The sequence below is a fragment of the Schistocerca americana genome, chromosome 3 (genome assembly GCF_021461395.2).
Source record: "Schistocerca americana isolate TAMUIC-IGC-003095 chromosome 3, iqSchAmer2.1, whole genome shotgun sequence".
Classification (NCBI taxonomy): domain Eukaryota; kingdom Metazoa; phylum Arthropoda; class Insecta; order Orthoptera; family Acrididae; genus Schistocerca; species Schistocerca americana.
The window spans coordinates 726,304,506-726,327,339 of record NC_060121.1 but is presented as its reverse complement, the minus strand read 5'-3'; the positions used below and the strand labels follow the sequence as shown (position 1 = coordinate 726,327,339).

The following is a 22,834-nucleotide window of genomic DNA, read 5'->3' as shown; positions in this document are numbered from 1 at the left end:
AGCAGGTCCCCAGATGTGGTATTAACTTTTTGAAACCACCTATGTGGTTGTGTAGGTTATAGTCTCAGGTATCACACCATGCAGCAACAAATAACTGAAAAAAATTTATGATAGTCGGTTCTGTAAAGATGTAATAGAAAATGATACGTTACAAGATTCACACCCTCTACGTTCAGCATACCAACCACTTAGCTTAATCAGTACACTATAGTGGGATTTCAAACTCTGAAGTTGTTACTGTAGTTCTAGTCATGTATCGGATCACAGGAAATTCTTTTTTGTTGATTATTCACAAAAGATGACCTATGAGAATAACCTGATATAATACCTGAGACCCTAACTTGCTCAGTTGCATATGTGGTTTCCAAAATTCGATCAGAACATTGGATACTTCTTCTTGTAAGGGAAGCAGTACCAGAAGTCCCCACAGTACTTTTACATACACACGTAAAAACACCATTTTAAAGTGATTTGGTCGAAGAGGATGGAAATTTCGAAGCACTGTCAAACTGAAGAATTTGAATTGAAATTTACTCTTTTCGCTGGGAGTTTCTGTTGATTCTCCAGGATTATCTTTGCGAATATCACGAATTCTTCTCATAAATCTGAAGCTTGCTCCTGTGGACATCACTGTTCATCTTATTGGCTGAGAGGGAGGGTCGAGCAGCTCTTTATTTTTACGCTCGTCCTCGAACATTCAACGACATTATTAATCATTTTTCTAGATCCACTCTGTAAAGTACTCCCCTTTGCTCTTCTCTGAGAAGTGGAAAGAGTATCTGGTGTTGTCCATGACCGGCCAGGAACAGTTTCGTCGCTCATCAAGAGATGCATTAATTTGCGATACAACACAAACACAAGAATCACTATACAGTAGTTTAAGCGCAAGGTGCTACATTAGATTACTGAGGTTAGCAACAACTGGATACAAAACAGGAATGGGCTTAAATCGAATGACTTTTACCAAACCAGAACTGGGGAGCCCTCATTCATTTCTTTGTGAACAGACTACACTAATTTTCCTTCTCTTACTTTCCCTACTATCGAATCTCAGTTCCTCATCACAATTAAATTTTCGCCTCTCTTAACTGTCTGAATAATTTCACAAGTGTTTTCAATCTCTTTAGCATATGATGAGCTAGAAGGCATATACTCTCCTAGTACCTTGACAGGTCTTGGTTGTGTGGTTATATTGGTCACAATAATGCATTCACTATCTTGTTCCTATTTGTTGTTACTTTTATTCCTGTGTTACCTGTATTTGATACTTCAATCTGTCCATTTCTTTCTTTAAATTCTCTAATCTACCCAACAAAACGATTTAATATTTAATGTTCTTACTGAACATCAAATTTATGTTATGATCCATCCTTTTCAGCAGTCCCCACCAAGACGTCCAAAAGGGGGACTATTTTTAGGTGGGAATAATTTCACAAGGGGGGAGTCCTCTTAGAGGACTCCATTATCATTAAACGACATAGTAGAGCTACATGTCCTCGGGATATCTAATAGCTGTAGTTTTTCCTTGCTTTCAGCCACTTGCAATAAAATCAACATAGCAAAACCATGTTCACTAGTGTCACGAAGCCAGATCAGTCAATCATTTAGTCGGCTGCCTCTAAAATTACTGAAAAAGCTGCTGCATCTCTTCAGGAACCACTTGTTAGTCTGCCTTGTCCTCCGACACATGTGGAAGGACCTACATATGGAGTAGATATCTTAATCGCTGAGGCACAAGCCACCTCACAGCGGCGTGGTATTTCGCTCTGTAGGGAATTCAGTCAGGGGAGGGAGGAGAAAGTCATATATATATATATATGAATGATAGCAATAAAAAGACTAATTGTATCACAATCACTGGTAGCTGGCACCATTGAGGACGGCACAGTACAAAAACATATCTTGAACTGGATAAACTAATCGACCATACTGATTTTCTTGTTACCAGCTACTGTTGAGGCAACACCCCCTGAAGTAATGATGGTTGTAGTTCAGTGTCGTGAACATCATTGGTTACATTGTTATCAAAGCCATTGTAACTATGAACCACAGGCATACAAGTGTCTGTGCCATGAACAAATTGTACTCGTATCTGCGGTGTAGTCTATGGTAGTTGTGATCTTTGAAACATATGTTTACAAATAACGTGTGCAGTGGTTTGTTGTGAAAATAGTTGCCGGTATTGTTTGACATTTAAAAATACAGAACATATTCAAAATGCACGGATTTGATTTGATGCGGGCGCAATTTAAGGTGTAGTAACAGCCATTACATACAAATCTCCAATTTGTTTTCATCTTCTTCTGTCGTGACTTTAGTTTGCGTATTGTACTAGCAAGCGTTTTAGTACTAACTTTTCTTTCTTTGTTTATTTCCTTTTGTTTTGCCATCTATAGATTTATGTTCAGTAGCTGTGTAACAGAATGATGTCTGCTTTGTCACCTTGTACATATTTTCGAAGAATGTTATTGACTGTTGTCCCATGTAACCGTCGAGGCATTTTACGGACAACACTGAGGTTAGAGAAAGGTTTGCATATAAACGGTCTGCCGTGGACTGTTACTGTTAGGAATACTTACGCTTATAGTGAGTTGTTGGAAGCAATGGTGCTTCGCAGTCAAAGGTTTATTTTTCCGCTTTATATGATAATAAGCACTGGAAAATTCAGTTACGGACAAATTATCATGAATAATTTTACTATCGATAAAGCTTCCAATGGTCGCAATGCGGGCATTCAATTGGCTACTGAAACTTTCGTAGTGCTCAGGTATTTGGTTCATTATGACGTTCATAGTAAGTTCTGTGAGGCGCTGGTTGATACATCCCAGTGGTTGACAATTTGCTGTTCAACACTCACTTGTAAATGACCATCACTAAAAGCAAGAACTGGACTGGGCTAAGGAGCTCAAAACTTGTCGTCTACCAAGTTTTCTTCAACATTGACGTTGTTAATTATTAGGATGGTATTTTGCTTTCTTACATTTTCACTTTATTTACACTTGTATGATACACTTGCCCTGGCATTACTACAGAAACAATTCAAACTGTACAATAGACAACTCCTTGCATCCTCTGCTTTTAATCCCAGCTGTTGCAGTGTACTACATGCAGTAGTCTTGGGAACCACTAACTTTTTAGCTCCTGGTATACTTCTATGATATCTACATTCTTTCTGTTCAGAAGTAAGTAATTCTTTTTCAACTGTTTCATCATTGCAGCATACAATTCTTGCTACTGTTTTGTGTATTTCCATCATGATTGTGGATTAAATAGTAGTGACTTCATTAACATACTGGCTGTGGGTTTTTAGTAAGTTGTCAGTTATTAAAATTCCTTCTTTAATATGAATGTAATGTAACATGATTTTATTTCATTTTTATAATTTTATGGGGTACTCCCAAAAATTGTATTTTAAAATCTCTTCTAATATGATATGTTCTCCACTTCAAGTCTCTTTCAGTACCACCTCTGCCTTTTTCTCAAATTAAATTCTTGTAAGGTAGAAATGTAAAATTATGCACATTACAAAACCCAGAATTAAGTAGCACGTAATGACAACAGTATCAGTGAGTCAGAGTTAGAATAAGTCAACCCATACAAATGACTAGGTATAACAAATTGTGTGGATATGAATTGGGATGAAACCATATGTTCAGTCATAAGTAAAGCATAGGCCCCTACATCAGACATTGCTTCATCGCTAAGATATTTGGAAAATGCAGTCTTCACAGAAGACTGCTTGCAAGCACTTGTGCATCACATCTTAGAATATTGCTCAAGTGTGTGGGACCCATATCAAAAACGGGGGGGGGGGGGTGGAGTAACAGAATGTATTCAAAGAAAGGCAGAACAAATGGTTACAGGTTTGTTTTACTTATGGGAAAGTATCGTTGAAATACTGAAAAAATTTACATTCCTGGTGCTTGAAGATGCACAACTCATTCTGTAAAAACTCACACATAAAGTTTCATTAACTAGTGTTAAGTGACAAATTTAGAAATATACTGCAACCTCCTAAATAGAGGCAACTATTTAAGTGTGCATAGAGGTCTTTAAGCTGGCATCCTTCCTGCTCTCCATACATGATTCGAATGAGAACTAACTTGTAGTACCATGGTAAGTATCCTCTGCCATGCATTTTACAGTGGTTTACAGAGTGTGTATGTTAACGTAAGTGAAAGCATTACTACTACATTTTAGTATATCCCATTGCCCACTACAGGAATAGATTTGTTTATCTCCATCTGGATGGCTGCTCCTAGACCTGCCTATTCATCACATCAGGTTGATCTATCTTTTTTGACTGCAGCAAACTCCGATTTTCTTTTGTCATTTTGCAGTCTTGTTACTGTGTGAAATAACTGTCTCTGACATAGCAGTCATTAGATGTTGTAATATTTTCCACTGAGCAAATTTGTCTGGTCATTTTTTTGCACTGGAAAAGTAATATGGCAGACGTAATTGCCACAGTCAGCATATGTATTTCCTCTAGTTTCACTGATTCATAGATTTCTTCCAAATTGTTAAATGTTTACACCATCTCACTTTGGTACCTTATATGATCAAAAGTGATATTGGCATAGGTATATTCTGACTATAAGACTGATATGTAATTATTTAAAATCTAGCCATTTCCTTTTGTATCAGACAGGTGTTTTAATTCTCTTTGTCCATCTCTGATTGTAAGAGTAAACATTTTGAACAACCATGCCAAAAATACTGTCACTAATAGTTGCTAAATTAATTTCAGGAAATACTCAACACCCAAGGCTTTGATCGGCAGGCCTTGGATGTACTAAAAAGGAACTATGATATGTTCCAGGCAAAGTGAGTTTGATTTCAGTATTTTGCGATGAATAATTGCACATTAAATATATAATGAGTGTCCTTTAATCTTCATTGTCTCAGTGATGCCGATAAACATTCTGCTTTGGATCAAGCTGTACGAGAGCACTTACTAAGCCTGCTGTGTGAAGATAGTGATGTAACCGTTTTGGAGCAGTATGTGAAGTTCTGTATACAAGCTTGTCGCTTAGACATGTGCACACCAACAATGCCAGTCGTAGTTCTTGGCGATATATTTGATGCACTGACACTGGATAGATGTGAAACATTATTTGCCTTTGTTGAAAATGGTGTTTCTGTTTGGAAGGAGGAACTGTTTTTTAGTGCATGTAAAAACAACTTGCTTCGAATGTGTAATGGTAAGTTATTGTGTCCTTCATAAATAGGTGATAATTTTGTATGTAATATGAATATATGAAAATTTGCTTAGTAAAGACTTATAATGTGGCAGGCAGTAACACTTTCTTGGCACTATATGCAACAGGAGTGTGAGTATTATATTATCCATAAATACAGTACTGGCCATTAAAATTGCTACACCAAGAAGAAATGCAGATGATAAACAGGTATTCATTGAACAAATATATTATACTAGAACTGACATGTGATTACATTTTCATGCAATTTGGGTGCATAGATCCTGAGAAATCAGTACCCAGAACAACCACCTCTGGCCGTAATAACAGCCTTGATATGCCTGGGCATTGAGTCAAACAGAGCTTGGATGGCGGGTATAGGTACAGCTGCCCATGCAGCTTCAACACGATACCACAGTTCATCAAGAGTTGTGACTGATGTATTGTGACGGGCCAGTTGCTCGGCCACCATTGACCTGACCTTTTCAATTGGTGAGAGATCTGGAGAATGTGCTGGTCAGGCCAGCAGTCGAACATTTGCTGTATCCAGAAAGGCCCATACAGGACCTGCAACATGCGGCTGTGCATTATCCTGCTGAAATGTGGTTTCACCGGGATTGAATGAAGGGTGGAGCCAAGGGTCTTAACACATGTGAAATGTTATGTCCACTGTTCAAAATGCCATCAATGCGAACAAGAGGTGACCGAGATGTGTAACCAATGGCACCCCATACTATCACGCCGGGCGATAAGCCAGTATGGCAATGACGAATACACGCTTCCAATGTACGTTCACCGCGATGTCGCCAAACACAGGTGCAACCATCACGATGCTGTAAACAGAACCTGGATTCATCCAAAAAAATGACATTTTGCGATTCGTGCAGCCAGGTTCGTCGTTGAGTACACCATCGCAGGCACTCCTGTCTGTGATGCAGCGTCAAGGGTAACTGCAGCCATGGTCTCCGAGCTGATAGTCCATGCTGCTGCAAACGTCATCAAACTGTTCGTGCAGATGATTGTTGTCTTGCAAACGTCCCCATCTGTTGACTCAGCGATCAAGACGTGGCTGCACGATCCGTTATAGCCATGTGGATAAGATGCCTGTCATCTCGACTGCTAGGGATACGAGGCCGTTGAGATCTGGCACGGCGTTCCGTTTTACTCTCCTGAACCCACCGATTCCATATTCTGCTAACAGTCATTGGATCTCGACCAACGCAAGCAGCAATGCCGCGATACGATAAACCGCAATCGTCATAGGCTACAATCCGACCTTTATCAAAGTCGGAAACGTGATGATACGCATTTCTCCTCTTTACACAAGGCATCACAACAACGTTTCACCAGGCAACGCCGGTCAACTGCTGTTTGTGTATGAGTAATCGGTTGGAATCTTTCTCATGTCAGCACGTTGTAGGTGTTGCCACTGGCGCCAACCTTGTGTGAATGCTCTGAAAAGCTAATCATTTGCATATCACAGCATCTTCTTCCTGTCGGTTAAATTTCACGTCTGTGGCATGTCATTTTTCATGGTGTAGCAATTTTGATCGCCAGTAGTGTATTTCCTTTGTACCACCCTCCAGTGAATGAATAAAATAAAGTATACAAGTTGATAATTCCCATTATGTGTGTGTGTGTGTGTGTGTGTGTGTGTGTGTGTGTGTGTGTGTGTGTGTGTTTGGTAGCTTTAAGTTTGTTCTTTGTTCCATAGTGCATATTCACAGTAAATGCTATGATGTGGAGCATTTCAGTTAAACGAAAGATTTGAAATGAAGTTACAAAAATATGTATTTATATGACCAGATGTTGGCTATTTACATGTTTGTAATTGATTACTTATTTCTATTCAAGAAGGAATTTTTAAGAGAAAAGTTTTAATCTACATTTGAAAACGCTTTTGCTGTCTGTCAGCCATCCTGTCTCCATAAGCAGTTGGCCGAGCAGTTTTATAGCTGTGTATTTCACTTCTTTCTCTGCCAAGGACCGAGCGAGGTGGTGCAGTGGTTGGCACACTGGACTCGCATTCGGGAGGACGTCGGTTCAATCCCGCGTCCGGCCATCCTGATTTAGGTTTTCCGTGATTTCCCTAAATCGCTCCAGGCAAATGCCGGGATGGTTCCTTTGAAAGGGCACGGCCGACTTCCTTCCCCATCCTTCCCTAATCCAATGAGACCGATGACCTCGCTGTCTGGTCTTCCCCAAACAACCCAACCCAACCCTCTCTGCCAAGGTTAAATCTGTTTAGTGTAATATCGATATCCAGAAACACGATACTGGAATGGGAAAAAATTTACAGTTTTGTATCGTAGAATTTACTTTTGGCATCAAAAAGGTAACATATCTTGCATTTTTCATCATTCATTCATATTTTCATATATACTGGGTGGCTATAATAAAACTGGCTGTGTTCACAGCACTGCAGTGTGGGCTTCATGCATTACAGGATGCTTAAACAGTGTATGTATGTTTCTTAATTGGTGTGCTCGCGGAGTATGTTGAAAAAAATAATAGTTCCACTTTCTAATACTAGGTGAAAATAAGGCTCTGTAAGCAGTCAGAATATGGTGGTGTGTATCAAACATGATAACACGGTTCTTGCATGTTTATTAGGATATGCTTAAAAGTTACAATATGTGTTAACTATGATCTTCTTACTCGGCAACATGCTGCATCCATAACAAGGCATGGTTGAGAGTTGCTAGCAACATATCCAGTGTAATCAGAGCAATAGGTCATCATAAGCTATCCTTCAGATCATAAAGAGTACAGATACATCCCTGATAGACACTGTTTTTCAGATATCCCCACAGCCAGGTGTCACATGGGTTTATATGGGGGGGATCTGGGAGGCCACACATCTTGAAATTGCCTAGAGATGCTGCAGTCCTTACCAAAGGTTTCTCAAAGCAAATCTTTAACCTGGCCCGCGACTTGTGGTGTCATCCCATCTTGTGTGAAATTAGTGGTGTGGACACAGTCACATTCTTGCGAAGCTGGAATCATGTGTAGCACCCATGTGAGCCAGAAAAGAATCCTATCTTGGTACTTCATTTGGTGCACTTTCTGAATCGTTTAGGGCTAACAGTGTAAAATGTGCCACAAGACCTTTTTAACTATTGACCAGGGGAGAAAATTCCCATGATACAGTTTGAGCACTGGCTGCAGAATTTGAGGCATTTGCTGCATGGTAGGCTATAGCTGTAGCAACTGATATGGGAATGGAAAATCTCCCTCTTCCTCCTGCACCACCTAATTTCGTCTCAAAAGCATTGCATTTCATTGCAAAAACTTCAACCTTCTTAACTTGTTATATCAATAGTCGCTTCTCAAAAGAAATCAACACGCATCGCCAAGTGACAAACAACTTACTGATGTCAAAACAGGCAACATTTCACATTCAGACTGCTTACAGCACCATATTTTCACCTGGTGGCACAAAATGAAACTATTATTTGTCTCAGCATATTTTGTGAGTGCACTGGTTAATGAACATACCTACTATGTTTCAGAGTCCTGTGATCTATATAGCCCTCACTGCAGCACTCACACCACCATCAGTGTAATTCTAACCACCTGGTACACGGTTCTGAAAAAGAAGTATTCCTTGTTTTTAGTGGTTGTACTATGGACCAAAACAAGAAAGAATTCCAGTAAACATTGGTTCTAAATCCATACCTTAAGGGTTATGAGCACGTGTTCATCTTCGCTAATGTTAAACACGTCTTTTCTGTTGCAAGTTCTTGCTATTATTAATGACCTGCAGACTGCAATAAACAAATGAGGGCATATTATTGTGTTACTGTGAAACAGCAGAGCTTCCGATGTAATCTGCTTGCTGTTACATACAACCTACACTACTGAGCCATCGCTAAAGGAGGTGTTCAATATGATGTCCATCCATAGTAAGGCATGCTCCTGTCTGATGTCTGTGTCTGTATTTACACAGATTTGTGAGACAGACAAAATACATCTACAGCTACATCCATACTCTGCAAACCAGAATGAAGTGCATGGCAGGGGATATGTCCCATTGTACCAGTTTTTTAGGGTTTCTTCCTGTTCCATTCACTTATGGAGTGCAGGCAGAATGGTTGTTTTAATGCCTCTGCACTTGCTGCAATTAATCTAATCTTGTCCTCATAGTCCCTATGTGAGTGATACATGGGGGGTTGTAATATATTCTTAGAGTCATCATTTAAATCCATTTCTTGAAACTTTGACAGTGTTACAACATAGGGAACCACACACTCTCTGAAAAACTTCAGACTGGTCACTTATAGCCCGGCAGGCATTAATGACGTGTTCTGTAGTGTGTATGCATCATTAGTGGGGCTTGCCTGCACCAAAGTCTTCAAGTGTCACCACAACTAAAAATCCAAGCCATTAATATCAGGATAACAAACTAGCCAATGATCTCGCTGACTGATCCATCATTCATTAAATGTCTTTGTGAAATATTCTCAAACATCTAGGAGAAAATGGGCTGGAGCTCCATTATATGTGAACCACAATTGCAGCTGTTGCTAAAATGGTACCTTGTATAGCAGGACAGGCAAGTTGTTTGAGAGGAACTGAGAATACCTTGCATCAGTCAACCTGTTTGGAAGTATTTAAGGTTCTATTAGTCTATTGCCAATAATTTCTGCCCATACAATTAACAATATAAGAGACAATCTGAGTAGCCATCTTAGATTGTTTGCAGATGCTGCTGTCATTTACTGTCTTGTAAAGACATCAGATGAGCAAAATGATTTAGATAAGGTATCTGTATGGTGCAAAAAGTGGCAATTGACCCTGAGTAAAGAAAAGTGTAAAGTTATTCACATGAGTACTAAAAGAAATCCGCTAAATTTCGATTACGCAATAAGTCACACAAATCTGAAGGCTGTAAATTCAACTAAATACTTAGGGATTACAACTACAAATAACTGAAATTGGAGCAATCGCATGTGGTGATAATATTATGGATAGAGCAAACCAAAGACTGCGATTCATTAGCAGAAGGTGCAACAGGTGTACTAAAGAGACTGCTTACACCACGCTTTTCTGCCCTATTCTGTAGTATTGCTGTGCAGTGTGAGATCCGGATCAGGTAGGACTGATGGATGACATCAAGAAAGTACAAAGAAAGGCAGCTCATTTTGTATTATCGCGGAATAGGGGAGATAACGGCACAGACATAATACGTGAATTGGAGTGGAAATTATTAAAACAAAGGCGTTTCTCGTTATGATGGGATCTTCTCATGAAATTTCAAATACGGTTTTCTCCTCCGATTGTGAAAACATTCTGTTGGCACCCACCTACATAGTGAGAAATGATAATCAGGATAAAATAAGAGAAATCAGGGCTCGCACAGAAAATTTAAGTGCTCGTTTTTCCTGCGCGCCATTCGAGAATGGAACGGTAGAGAGGCAGCTTGAAAGTGGTTCATTGAACCCTCTGCCAGGCACTTTATTGTGGGGGGCAGACTAATCATGTAGATGTAGATACATTAACTGAAAGTTGGTACCGATGCCTTGCTTCTTCAATGGCATCTGTATTTGCATCAGCCTACGCATGGTTATGAAAATTGACAATTCCAATTCACAAGAAATCAGTCTCGTATGTAACAGTATCTTTGTTGTGAAAAGTGGAGCTTCACTGCTTCTTCACAACTGCCATTTGGAGAACTGCATTCTGACGGACTTATTGTGCGGCTGAGGGACTTGGACATGCTGTACATTTTGTGGGTGTAGCAACTGTTCATGCAACATCACCCAGACTAGAAGATGACTTACTCTGATAGATGCTGAAATTCAACGAGACTGATTCCAGGATTTTCCTCATCTCATTACAGTACTTGGGCCTTCACAGCAGGGTAGGAATGGTATGAGGTCTGCCATTGTTGGAGCCAGAGTCTACCAGTCTCCGGAAAAGATGGCTGAAAAATTAAGCTGATTGTGTCCTGTGTTCTGGACATTTTTTGGCACACAGAACGGTGATTCAACAATGGCTTCAGTTTGCTAGACTATGACAGAGATCATGACTGCCATTTCCGAAGTGGAGTAACAGGCTTCCATTACGCTGACAAGTGCGCAGATAGAATAGCACTGTAAAAGCATTTTACAAACTTATCAAAGTGCAAACTGGTTTCATTAAAACTAGTATATGAACTGCACTTTTGCAGAACTGTGAATGCAATTTAGAGTAACAATACCAACAGATGTTTGATGATTGCTGTATCAATGGACAACAACAGAGGAATGTGTCCTACTTTGTTTATTGCGTTCTGTAGGTCATTCATAATAGCAGAGAGCTTGCAGTGGAGGAGATGTGTTTTACAGCAGTGAAGATGAACATATCCTTAACTGAATCTAAATATTTTTACAGGTCTACAGCAGATGTGTTTTCATCAATATGTACACTGAAGAACTCTGAATACTCTACCCTGTTTATTGTTTTTTGTTGGTTCATAAGATTAGTAGCGTGTGGATTATTTTTGACAGTACAAAACTGAATGAGCTGTGTTTTTCCAAAGTTTTCAATCCAGAATCCAGTACATTTGTGCAATACCTATTAAAACTTTATAAAAAACATTATTTACTATTTTCCCAGTTAATGCAATTTTTTTGGCTTGACAGCAATACTTGGATCACCTATATAAGGGAGTAATTCTGACTCCTCATTCAAACGAAATGAGGTATTACTTAAGAGGTCTAGTGTATCTTTATGCATCCTGTTTTTCAAATCAGTATTTGTAATAAATGTAAGGGTGGTTTGTCCTTGAATGTAACCATGTAACCCAAGGCTGCAGTTCCCTGGGATTATATTTTATGGTAGCTCTCCATCGAGCAACCATGAAGAAGGTTTTGATTTGGAACCGCAGTGATTAGATTCAAAGTTATGGGTGTCTAACAACAGCATTGCATCAACAGATTTCTTAGGTGAAATGGTGCACAGCTAGGAATTGAATGCTCAAGTGACAGATACTGCCCAGAATGATCCTTCTATGGTGCTGCTGAAGAAACAAGATTACAGAATGAACTAAGTAGAGTTACAATGAGTGAAGTTTGTGGGAGACAATGATCACAAATGCATGAACAAAAAAAATATTTCTGTAGAAGCAGAGATTACAGTTTGGCAAGCAAAGAATTCTGTTATGATTCCACTAAAGAGTACAACAAACACAAACACGTTGTCATTGGCTAAATGTATCAAGTGTGTCAGTTCTGCTGTGCCAAGAAATCCGATAGAGAAACACAAGCAGTGTGTCACATGAGTGGATAAATTTGATTTGTTCCATTGGAAATTCCCCCACCAGAATTAGTTCATTACATGACTGAAGAAACTCTCTGACTAAAACATTTTCTGCAAAATATGAGAGTGTACAATGCTTATATTCAAATGACTTATCATTTGGTGCTACTTCTGTGAGCAGTGACCAACATCAATTCAACCCTGTGTTTTCTATTAAGTACAATTGATTGGTTCACTTATTCAAAGCAGCAGTGGATCATGGTAACAAGTGAGTATACATTTGTGATTTGAGCTGAAAAAAGACCTGTTTGAGAACATGAACATCAATTTAGTGAACCTCAAATCAGTGAAATTTCCATTGTAATTGTGGTCAGTGAGTACACATGTCATGACATAATTATGCTACAGAGAAGAGAAGGATCACAATGTATCACAGGAATACATCATTCTTAAGATCCACTTACCATTTAAATTTGAAATAAGTATAGTTCAATGCATAAGTGAATTCATGAGTAAGTATGTAAGAGTATTTGTGAGCATGAACTATGAAAGGTGTTCAGTAAGTAATGCAACACATTTTTATTCTTGGCCAGTGTTGGTTGAAAAATATCTAATTTGTTGTGGAACATCGTGAAATATTCCTGCTTCAACTCTTACAGTTTCATGAAGTTCCGAAAGGTGGTGGCGCTATAATTAACCTTCAAAACGGAGTCTGTAATGGAGGTAGATCCAGTCAGAGAGCTGTCATTGAGTTTATTTTGGTGGAAAACCAGTGCATCGCAGATATTCACAGGTGTTTGCAGAATGTCAGCGGTAACCTGGCACTGAACAAAACCATGCTAAGTCGTTGGGCATGGCGTCTGTTATTACAGAAAGGTCACACAAATCTGTCCAATCTCCCATGTGCCAGCTGGCTATACACAGCTGTGCTACCCTCAGGAAATTGAAGAAATCACATCAGCATGTTCATCACCACAAAAATGCAAATAAACTCTCCTTCTCCATGAGAATGCAAGTCTGTGCACCCTAGACGAGCTCACAAAACTTCTTTGGACTGCTCTTCCTCATCCATCCTACAGCCTGGATCTCACCTTCCTACTTCCATCTGTCTGATACAATGAAGTGGGAAGCAGTGTGTGGTTGATGGGGAGCTTATTAATGCGGCAAGATGATGGTTCTGACGTCAACCAGTAGAGTGGTGCCATGCAGGCATACAGGCCCTCCCAGTAATGTGGTGTAAGGCCGTCACATTGAATGTAGATTATGTTGAAAAATAGGATTTTGTAGCCAAAAGAGTGGGGAATAATATGATGTATTGGAATCGTGAATAAAACCAACCTGCTTCCAGAAAAAAAAAATGTGTTGCATTACTTATTGAATGCCCCTCATACTAACATTTTATAGATATTTTTGAATGCTCAGTTTTACAGAGTTCTTGAATGATCTGAAAAGTTTCCAAAAAAGCAAAAAGATTTTGTGTTGTATCAGAAATGTTCACTATTCTTCTGTAGTATTTTTCCTTAGCAGTAACTCCAACCGAGGTAGTGCTGTAGTTAGGTTGCATTCAGGAAGATTCGGTTAAAGTCTCCATCCAGGCTTCTGTATTTTCCCATAATTTCCTGTAGTCAGTGTTCCTTTGAAAAGCCTACAGCCAATTTATTTCTGCATCCTTGAGCAGTTCAGTATTATGTTGTACCTATAATGATCCCATCATTGATGGGACATTAAACCTCAATTTTCCTTCCCTGCTTTTACTAGTAACAACTGGTGGTGCTATCCCATTTTCTCTGGCTAATGCCATGGTGTTACCTCTTAGCAAAGGCTTTGGTTGGCTAGTCTCTGGAAATGAGAGCTGGACATTGATTGAAAAAGATAATGATAGAAATGTGGATATAGAAAAAGTTACTGGTACAGGTTGGAACCAGAAAAAAATAATGTGGCCCTAAAAGGAGTAAATGAATAAACTTCTCAAAGAAATAGAAAAGAGGAAGATAAAGCTTGTGGGCAGTGCACTGAGATATAAAAACATGGAAATGAGTATATGGCATCGTTGTTTGGGAGGCTCCATCCGGGGAAGTTTGGCCGCCAAGCGCAGGTCTTATTTCTGTCAACGCCACATTGATCGACTTGTGTGCCGGTGATGAGGATGAAATGATGATGAGGACAACACAACACCCAGTCCATGAGTGGAGAAAATCTCCAACCCAGCCGAGAATTGAACCTTGGCCTGCTGCACGGGAGGCAAGCACATTACCATCCAGCTAAGCAGGCAGACACTGAGATTTAACAGATGGCTCACAAATAGTTTTGAAGGGAAAATATTTTCTAAAAGGGGCCATGGTAGAGCTAGGAAACAGTTCTTCAAACAACTGAAGAATACATTGATATAGAAACATATCAGGCAATTAAAAAGGGAGGCAGGAGACTAAATAAAACATTCCAGTACAGATCTTCGACATTAAAATATGATGATGAACAAAGCATTGATGTTGCACGTACAGGGGTTGACCAAACGTGGGGAAACACCACAGGAAATGTTTGTTTGAACGTAAATACAGATGTTAGCCAAGTCTGCAGGTGGTACAATTGTATTTGATGATGTACAATACTTGAGCAGTGCCATCAATATGTTGCAAGTGTTAGCTGTGGTCAGAACAGTGTTCTTTGTAGTTGTGAGTGCATTATACGGGAGCCAAAAGAATTCAAACGTGGGCAAATTGTTGGTGCCATATGGTGGGTGCTTCCATAATTAAGGCAGTGAAAGCATTTGGAGTTTGAAGAGACACCATATAGAAAGTGGAAAAACATCATCTACTAAGTTACAACATGGATGAAAGTGTGTGTTGAGTGATTATGACAGACAGCTAGTGAAGAGGATTGTGATTTTTTTTTGGGGGGGGGGGGGGGCTGAAGGAGTGGCACACATGCGAACAATGCCAGCATGAAAAAATGGCGCAAAGGGAGCTCCACAAGCTGGGAATTGAAGTGCGAGCTGGAGTTCCAGAAACACTCAAGAGTGATGCATAAGCTCAAAACAGGAAAACATCATGCTAAAGTCATAGAACCTGGTCTAAGGAGCAGTGGAAGAAAGTAATTAGGTCAGATGTGTCTTGTTTACACTGCTTGCAACTTCTGGATAAGTTATGTCCCAAGAGTGAAACACGGCGGAGGTTCCTTGATGATTTGGGCGGCCATATCATGTTATTCCACGGGCCCCGTGATTACTCTACGAGGTCGCATTACTGCCAAAGATAATGTAACCATTTTGGCTGAACAGGTCCACCCTGTGATATAACATTTGTTCCTCAAAAATGATGCTGTGTTCCATGGTAACAAGACCCTTTAACATAGCTTCCATCATCCACTACTTGTTTTTTGAGCATGAGAATGAATTGTTGCACCTCCCCTGGCCACATAGTCACTGGATCTAAATATTATTGGGCCTGTGTGGACTACTTTGGAGAGAAGGGTGCACTGAGATTGTGTGTACTACTTTGGAGAGAAGGATGCGTGATCGCTATCCACCTCCATCATCGTTACATGAACTTGCCACTATTTTGCAGGAAGAATAGTATACGACTCCCTTGGAAACCATGCATGACCTGTATTTATCCATTCCTGATGACTGGGAGCTGTTTTGAATGCCAACGGCTTTCCTATGCCATATTAGACATGATAATGTGTTGTGATTTTGGTGTTTCCATATTATTACCCACCCCCTGTACCTACACAGGCACTCTCTGCCACGTGCATCCCTCTTGGAGAAGTTGGCTGATTGATCTTAACTCCTCTTTTGTATATTTAAAAGAATTTGTATTGTTGCTGTATTTCAGTTTTCATTTCTCTTTCACAATTATTGTTGTTATCTTGTTTTGTACGAGGGTGGTTTGAAAAGTTCTCAGAACGGAATAGAAAAAACTATATACATCACTGAAACTAGTCTCCTTGTAGATTAATGTAATTGGTCCAAAGATGTTCCGGTGCCTTAATCCCATCTCGAAAATGAGTTACCTCCAGGCCTGCTAAATAGTTGTCAACTCCAGCTGTCAGTTCTTCGTTTGAAGTGAATCTTCATCCACCAAGAAAAATTTTCAATTTTTGGGAAGAGATGGAAGTCTGATGGAGCCGTGTCAGGTGAATAAGGCGGGTGTGGCAACAGTTCATACCTTAATTCGTGTAATTTTGCCATGGCGATGGCACGTGTGTGGGCGCGCATTGTCTTGATGGAAGATGACTTTCTTCCTTGCTAAACCTTGCATTTTTTTGCGTATCTTTCATTGCAATTTGTCCGGGATGTTAGTGTAGTATTCTCCAGTAATTGTTTGCCCAGTGGGGTGCATCCTCTTCGTATCCCAGAACACTGATGCCATGACTTTCCCCGAGGAAGGAACTGTCTTTGCTTTCTTCGGTGGTGAAGAATCAGCATGTTTTCACTGCTTTGACTGTTGTTTTGTCTCTGGGGTGTAATAGTGCACCCAAATTTCATCTGTGGTCACAAATTGGCACAAAAAATCTTGTTCGTTTCTCCTAAAACGGGCCAAACATTGTTTCAATATCTCCATTCTCATGCGTTTTTGATCCAGTCTCAAGAGTCACGACAAACATCTTGCAGATAATATTTTAATTTATAATTCTTCAGTTAAAATGTGATATACCCTTTCAGATGACATCTGGCAAGCGTGAACAGTTTCACGCACTTTCAATCAGTGATCCTCCATGACCATTTTGTGCACTTTTGTAATGATTTCTGAAGTGGTGTGACAGCTTGGCTGACCACTGTGCGGATCATCATCTACACTCTCCTGACCAAATTTAAATTCATTTGTCCACTTGGCAACAGTTGAATATGAAGAAGCAGAGTCCTCCAGTACATCCTGGAAATCGGCATGAATGTCCTTTGCTTTCAGACCTAACTGAGCCATGTCACAGCCACAACTCTCTTTCAAGAGCACTGATGTTGCATATGTTTACAGGCAACAGTCCAGTGAATATCACATGATCAACTCGTTTTGCTAGCGCTGATCTCTCGTGGTGATCCGAGGACTTTTCAAACCACTTGTGTATTAACAGATTTTCAAATCTTTCTTGTATCCTATATATATATTCTTTCTTTCATAATATTGTAGCCATCATTTTACTTATTTCTAAATATGCAATAGCTTGTTCTGTCTGAAAGCCAAATAAGAGGTGTATTAAGTGTGTTGTGCTGTTAGTAGCTTCTTCCGCCTGTCAAGTAGCATCTGCATGATGATTCACAACCTCTGCTCTCTTTTGAAAGTTGTAGAAACTGTTCTGATTTTCAGTTGAACACCTGGGAACTTGCTGTCCAACTTCTATGAATTTAATTTTATCAGAAACACTATCATTTTTGCAGGTACAATAATTGCTGCTTTACAGTCAGTGGATTTGTGTAGAGAGTTGTCACGTATGCACACTGTGTGAGAGAGCAATGTTATGACCTATTTGCCCCATATGCCAGAAACGTACAAAGGTACTGTGAAATGGAGGAAAGTAAAGCTCAATGTTATAGCCCAGCGACTGAATTAGTGTACTATTAAACAAGCAAAGTGTATAGTTTGCTGAAACTCATTATTTGAGAAATGAGGACAAGGAGGCCTAAAAGTTGCAGTGTGACTTTACTTTATAAAACAACTAGTTTTGATAGAACAATCATCATCTGGTTGAAACTCATTATGGTATGGAACATATGTGCATGTCTCAGTCAGATTAAAACACCATACTTTTCCTCCAATCTGTGTGTGTGTGTGTGTGTGTGTGTGTGTGTGTGTGTGTGTGTGTGTGTGTGTGTGTGTGTGTGCACGTGTTTTTATTTGTTTGTTTGTCATAATAGGGCTTTGCCCTACTTATCTTTTTTTGTATCTGATGGTTGTTATTATTTCCTGGTGGAGCAGGCAAGATAATTATTTTTGCCAGTTACACTTAATCAGCATACTAGTTATTATATTTATTAAAGCACATCTAGCCCAGTTTATAATTTTTCACTAGTACAGCAGTGTCTTTTAGAATTTTGTATTTCCTGTGGAGGTACTGATGTTGGTGCATCAGAGGTGTCTGTATAGAAAGGAACCTCTTGAGCCAGTTTATAGTACTGATGCTTAAGAACTATGATGAAGCAAGATGTTGTTAAGACTGTCATCATGTTGTTTCAAGCTTGCATTGGTATATTGGTCATGAAGTCTTGTTGGTTCCTCCACCTCATATCAGAAAAAATCCTAAGTGTGTGTTTACTTATAGAATTTTTGAGGTAGTCTCCAATAATATAGTGGTGAACAGAGATCTATTTTCCTGATAGAAACTAAATAACTAAACAGACTGAACTTTGTATTGTATGTATATTTTCAGATCTTCTGCGAAGACTCTCCCGGTCTCAGAACACAGTGTTTTGTGGGCGGATATTGCTGTTCCTTGCCAAATTCTTCCCATTTTCAGAGCGATCTGGTAAGTCATAACATCATATAGATTTATATTAAACACTGTCACACTTGTGAGATATAATGTTAGCCACATGTTCACAAAGGCAAAGTTAAAATTCTCTGTATGTAGTCTATGGAATTTTTACAGTGCTTGAATAATAGTGTAATACAGACTTTTTTGTATTTGCAATACAGGTTTAAATATTGTGAGTGAATTTAACTTGGACAATATAACTGAATTTGGTGGAGAGAGAACATCAGACTTAAAGGACATCCTTGATGATGATGCAGCTGGAGAAGAGGAATCGAAACCTGATGCAAAGTATTTCAGTTATAAATTTTGTCAATTCTTTTACTAAATATTTTTGCGAGACTAAATTTAAAATCTTTTTATTTTCAGATTCAAAATTGATTATAACCTATACTGCAAGTTTTGGGCCTTGCAGGACTTCTTTCGCAATCCAAACCAATGTTATAACAAAGTTCATTGGAAGACATTTTCTGCTGTAAGTATATCTTATTTGTTAAAATTCATGAAATAAGTATTATTAATCAAGGTCCAACTAGTCTGTGCCCTTAATCTGTGTGCCTTCTTCCTCCAACTTGGCTCAGACTTCACCTCCTTACAGGCTGCATATAAAGCTGCTGAAAATTAATATCTCTTTCTCATTCAATCCACCACATAAACAAGAAGTGAGATTCAATTCACCTTCTTATATTATCTTCAGAATTACAACTCAGTATGTGATAAATTAGGACAGCTATAACTCGTGTATTGCTTCCCTGTACTATGTACATAACAGATCTGAAATTCAACTTGATAATTAACAGTTACAGTATGTTTATTATTTTTGACATTTCACATCCTTAGATTTCATGGAGCACTTTCTTCGGCACTGTCCACTCCATGGAACTGCTATCTCCACCTCAGCAGGTAGTGTCTGACTGCTAGCCACTTCTGTACATCACTGTATTGTTAGCTCTGGTATCAGCACATATGATTTAAAACACCTTCCAACAGTGGTGTGCTCACCACTTATCAACTACTGTCTGTCACAAAAATCTTTTCTACAACCTATGTACTTAAGGACGTAATTCACCACCCATTCAACTTTAATTGTTATAGAAGTGTTACACAAATAGACACGATACCATCACTATCACTTCCAGGTTTTCTTTAAGTTTATCATTGCAGTAAATATTTCTTTGTGTTTGATTTCACCATTAACACATACTTCATTACACCTTATCACAAAAATCTCTTTCTTTCATGGAGAAGGTGAATATTAGCTGTAATTCTAGGATCATATGTCAGAGCACTTATGAGATTACATTATGTCCTTGGAGACAGGTAAATTACTTAACTTTAATTATTTTACTTAATAAGTCTGGAGGAAACAGTCTTATCCACAGTATTTACCCCTGTGCTAATAATAATACTCATAAACATTTCTCAACACAGCCCCTCCAGGGATTAAGTACTCTTTCCTCTAACTTCATACCCTCACTAATGTGATGCACCTCTCTGCCCATAAAGTGGATGGGGTCCTCCCATCCTTGGGTCCACCTGAATCTAGTATAAGTTTCCTTCTCTGGGGCAACTTACCCATAAACTCCTACATACTGGTTGGGGTCCTCCCTTCCTTGAGGTCACCCAAACCTGATATAAGTTCCCTTTTCTGGGGTAACTTATCCATAAACTTCCATAAAGTGTATCATATAGTTTCTTTACTATTATTTTGAGTACTGCAGTACTTCTCCTTTGTGTTTTTCTTTTTCCCATCTCTGCATCCCCACCAGATTCCTACAGACTCTTGATTTTCTCCAGACAGTTCTCCTGCCTGGCTGTTGTTCTTATCGCTACTCTCCTCCAAAACCTTTTTCCTTCTACATGTTAGCTTGCCACTCCTACCTTTGGGTTATTTTGACACCTGGCCCACTTATTCTTCTCTGTGAATAAGTGAAAAAACAGAATCAGAATGCCGTACCCAAAGAAGGAAAGCAGATAGCCCACAAAAACAGAATCCCTTCCCACCCCTGTACCTCAGGACACCCTCCCTGCTAGGTTCTTCATTGGGACGCCGGAGGACGCATAGTGGGCGACATGCCCTACAGTATGGTAATGTCCCAACTTCACCTGAGCAGGCCCCGAAAGGTAAGTCCAGCACCCTGCTGTGGAATGCCTGTAGAGAATAAAGAATAGTGCTGTGTTAAATGTGTATGTGTGGCTTTTAACGCCTGCAAATCCCACACCTCCCCTATAAAATGAACACAAACACACCCACAATACATTCATGAAATATAAAAGTTAAAAAAATTACCTAATTCACATTGTTCACAATAAAAAAACAATTCTTGACTGTGTTTCCTGTCAGATGCTCTGTTGTTTAACTCTCTTTACCATCTCTACAGTGTATAATCCTTTTTCTTTTCCCATGGTTGGCTCTACTAGAAATAATGCTTTTGGACGGGGAACTCCCTCAACTCTGTAGGGTCCAACATACTCAGAAAAAAATTTACTGGCCTCTTTCTTAATATTTGAGCTTAAGTGGTGATCATTGATTAAACTAGGTCTCCAATATTAAACGGTGGCTTGCTCATTGTATCGTTGGACTTATAAATCTGCACTGTCTATTAAGTATTTTGTTACTTGTCGTTGTGTTTCTTCTATTGGCGAGGTTTCGTGTTTTGGCCAACTAAAGAATTTTAACAAAAGTTCTTCTATAAACTGTCTCTCCATTATTTCTGTAGGTGATAAGACTGAAGTTAGATGTGGCAGTTTGTTAATAATCATTTGAGACTCTGCATCAGTTGTGCCCAATCTGTATGTTGCTTCAAAAATAGGTTCTACAAAGTTGAGCAATTTCCTTCATTAGTTGTTCACAAGAGTTACTTTACAGGTGGTGTTTTGAAATAGCAATGTGTTTAATTTTTTCCCATTCTAAAAATTCTTTAATGGTTTGACTGGTAATCTGTGGTCCATTGTCTGTCAGTATCCTATATTGTTGAAATATTCCTTTAAACACTTAATTACTGTTTCAGTTTTAGTGTGTTTGATTTGATAGAGCTTAATGTATGCTGACCAACAAACTACTAGCACAAAATATGTCATTCCTCCCCCACTGGTGGGTAGTTGACCAAAAAAATCCAGTGCGGTGACCCGTGCAGTCCCTTGGGCATTATCGAGTACAACTTACACTACACTGCTTCATTATTGCCTTTCATCATTTGACATGTTTCACAAGATCTTATTATTGATAATACTTTTCGACCTAAGATTTTAAAATAGTAAAAGTTAATCATTTGTTTTATACATTTGCGTACTTCAAAATGTTAATACCCTCTGTGAGTCAAATTAATTAAATTGAACTCCACTGTTTTTGGTATGCACTGTCTCCATTTTAGCTTAACTTTCTTGACTCTCCAAAATAGTGCATTTTTTTTTGGATTGTCCAGTTCTGTCTATCCAATTGTTTATTAGTGTATCATGTAAAAATGTAAAGTAAATCAGTGAAGAACCTTTCATGAATTTTGCTAATGATGTTTCAGAGTACAGAAAAAACCAGAAAAATAATAACCAATGTTACTGCTATCCAATCATCTATCACAAGTAATGTAAAGGAAGACGTTTAACACTAAAATATCTGAATTAATCTACATCAGTTTTAACTAGGAGAAGCTAAGAACTTATCAGCACCCCCTGTAGATTAACTCGAAGCAAATCGGTAAAGGTGTGTGTGTGTGTGTGTGTGTGTGTGTGTGTGTGTGTGTGTGTGTGTGTGTGTGTGTGAGAGAGAGAGAGAGAGAGGAGAGAGAGAGAGAGAGAGAGAGAGAGAGAGAGAGACTTATTTAATAGTTAAGAAAGTAGAAAGGAAGGGAGAATTTATAATGTTTCAAGAAAACAAAAAACAAAAAGTAGTAAATTCTCTTGTGTACTTGGTTGTTATTGTTTCAGAA

At 39.0% G+C, this 22,834-nt stretch overlaps 1 protein-coding gene across 1 annotated transcript in view; it reads left to right on the top strand.

Moving 5' to 3' along the window:
- Positions 1-2,085: 2,085 nt before the first annotated feature.
- LOC124607123 (THO complex subunit 1) overlaps positions 2,086-22,834 on the top strand; it is a 92,451-nt gene continuing 71,702 nt past the window's right edge. Inside the window, exons 1-6 of the mRNA XM_047139329.1 lie at positions 2,086-2,253; positions 4,751-4,827; positions 4,909-5,204; positions 18,807-18,902; positions 19,073-19,199; positions 19,278-19,383. Coding sequence (XP_046995285.1) covers positions 2,218-2,253; positions 4,751-4,827; positions 4,909-5,204; positions 18,807-18,902; positions 19,073-19,199; positions 19,278-19,383 — 738 coding nt within the window. The 5' untranslated portion in view covers positions 2,086-2,217. The remainder of the gene's footprint in view (positions 2,254-4,750; positions 4,828-4,908; positions 5,205-18,806; positions 18,903-19,072; positions 19,200-19,277; positions 19,384-22,834) is intronic.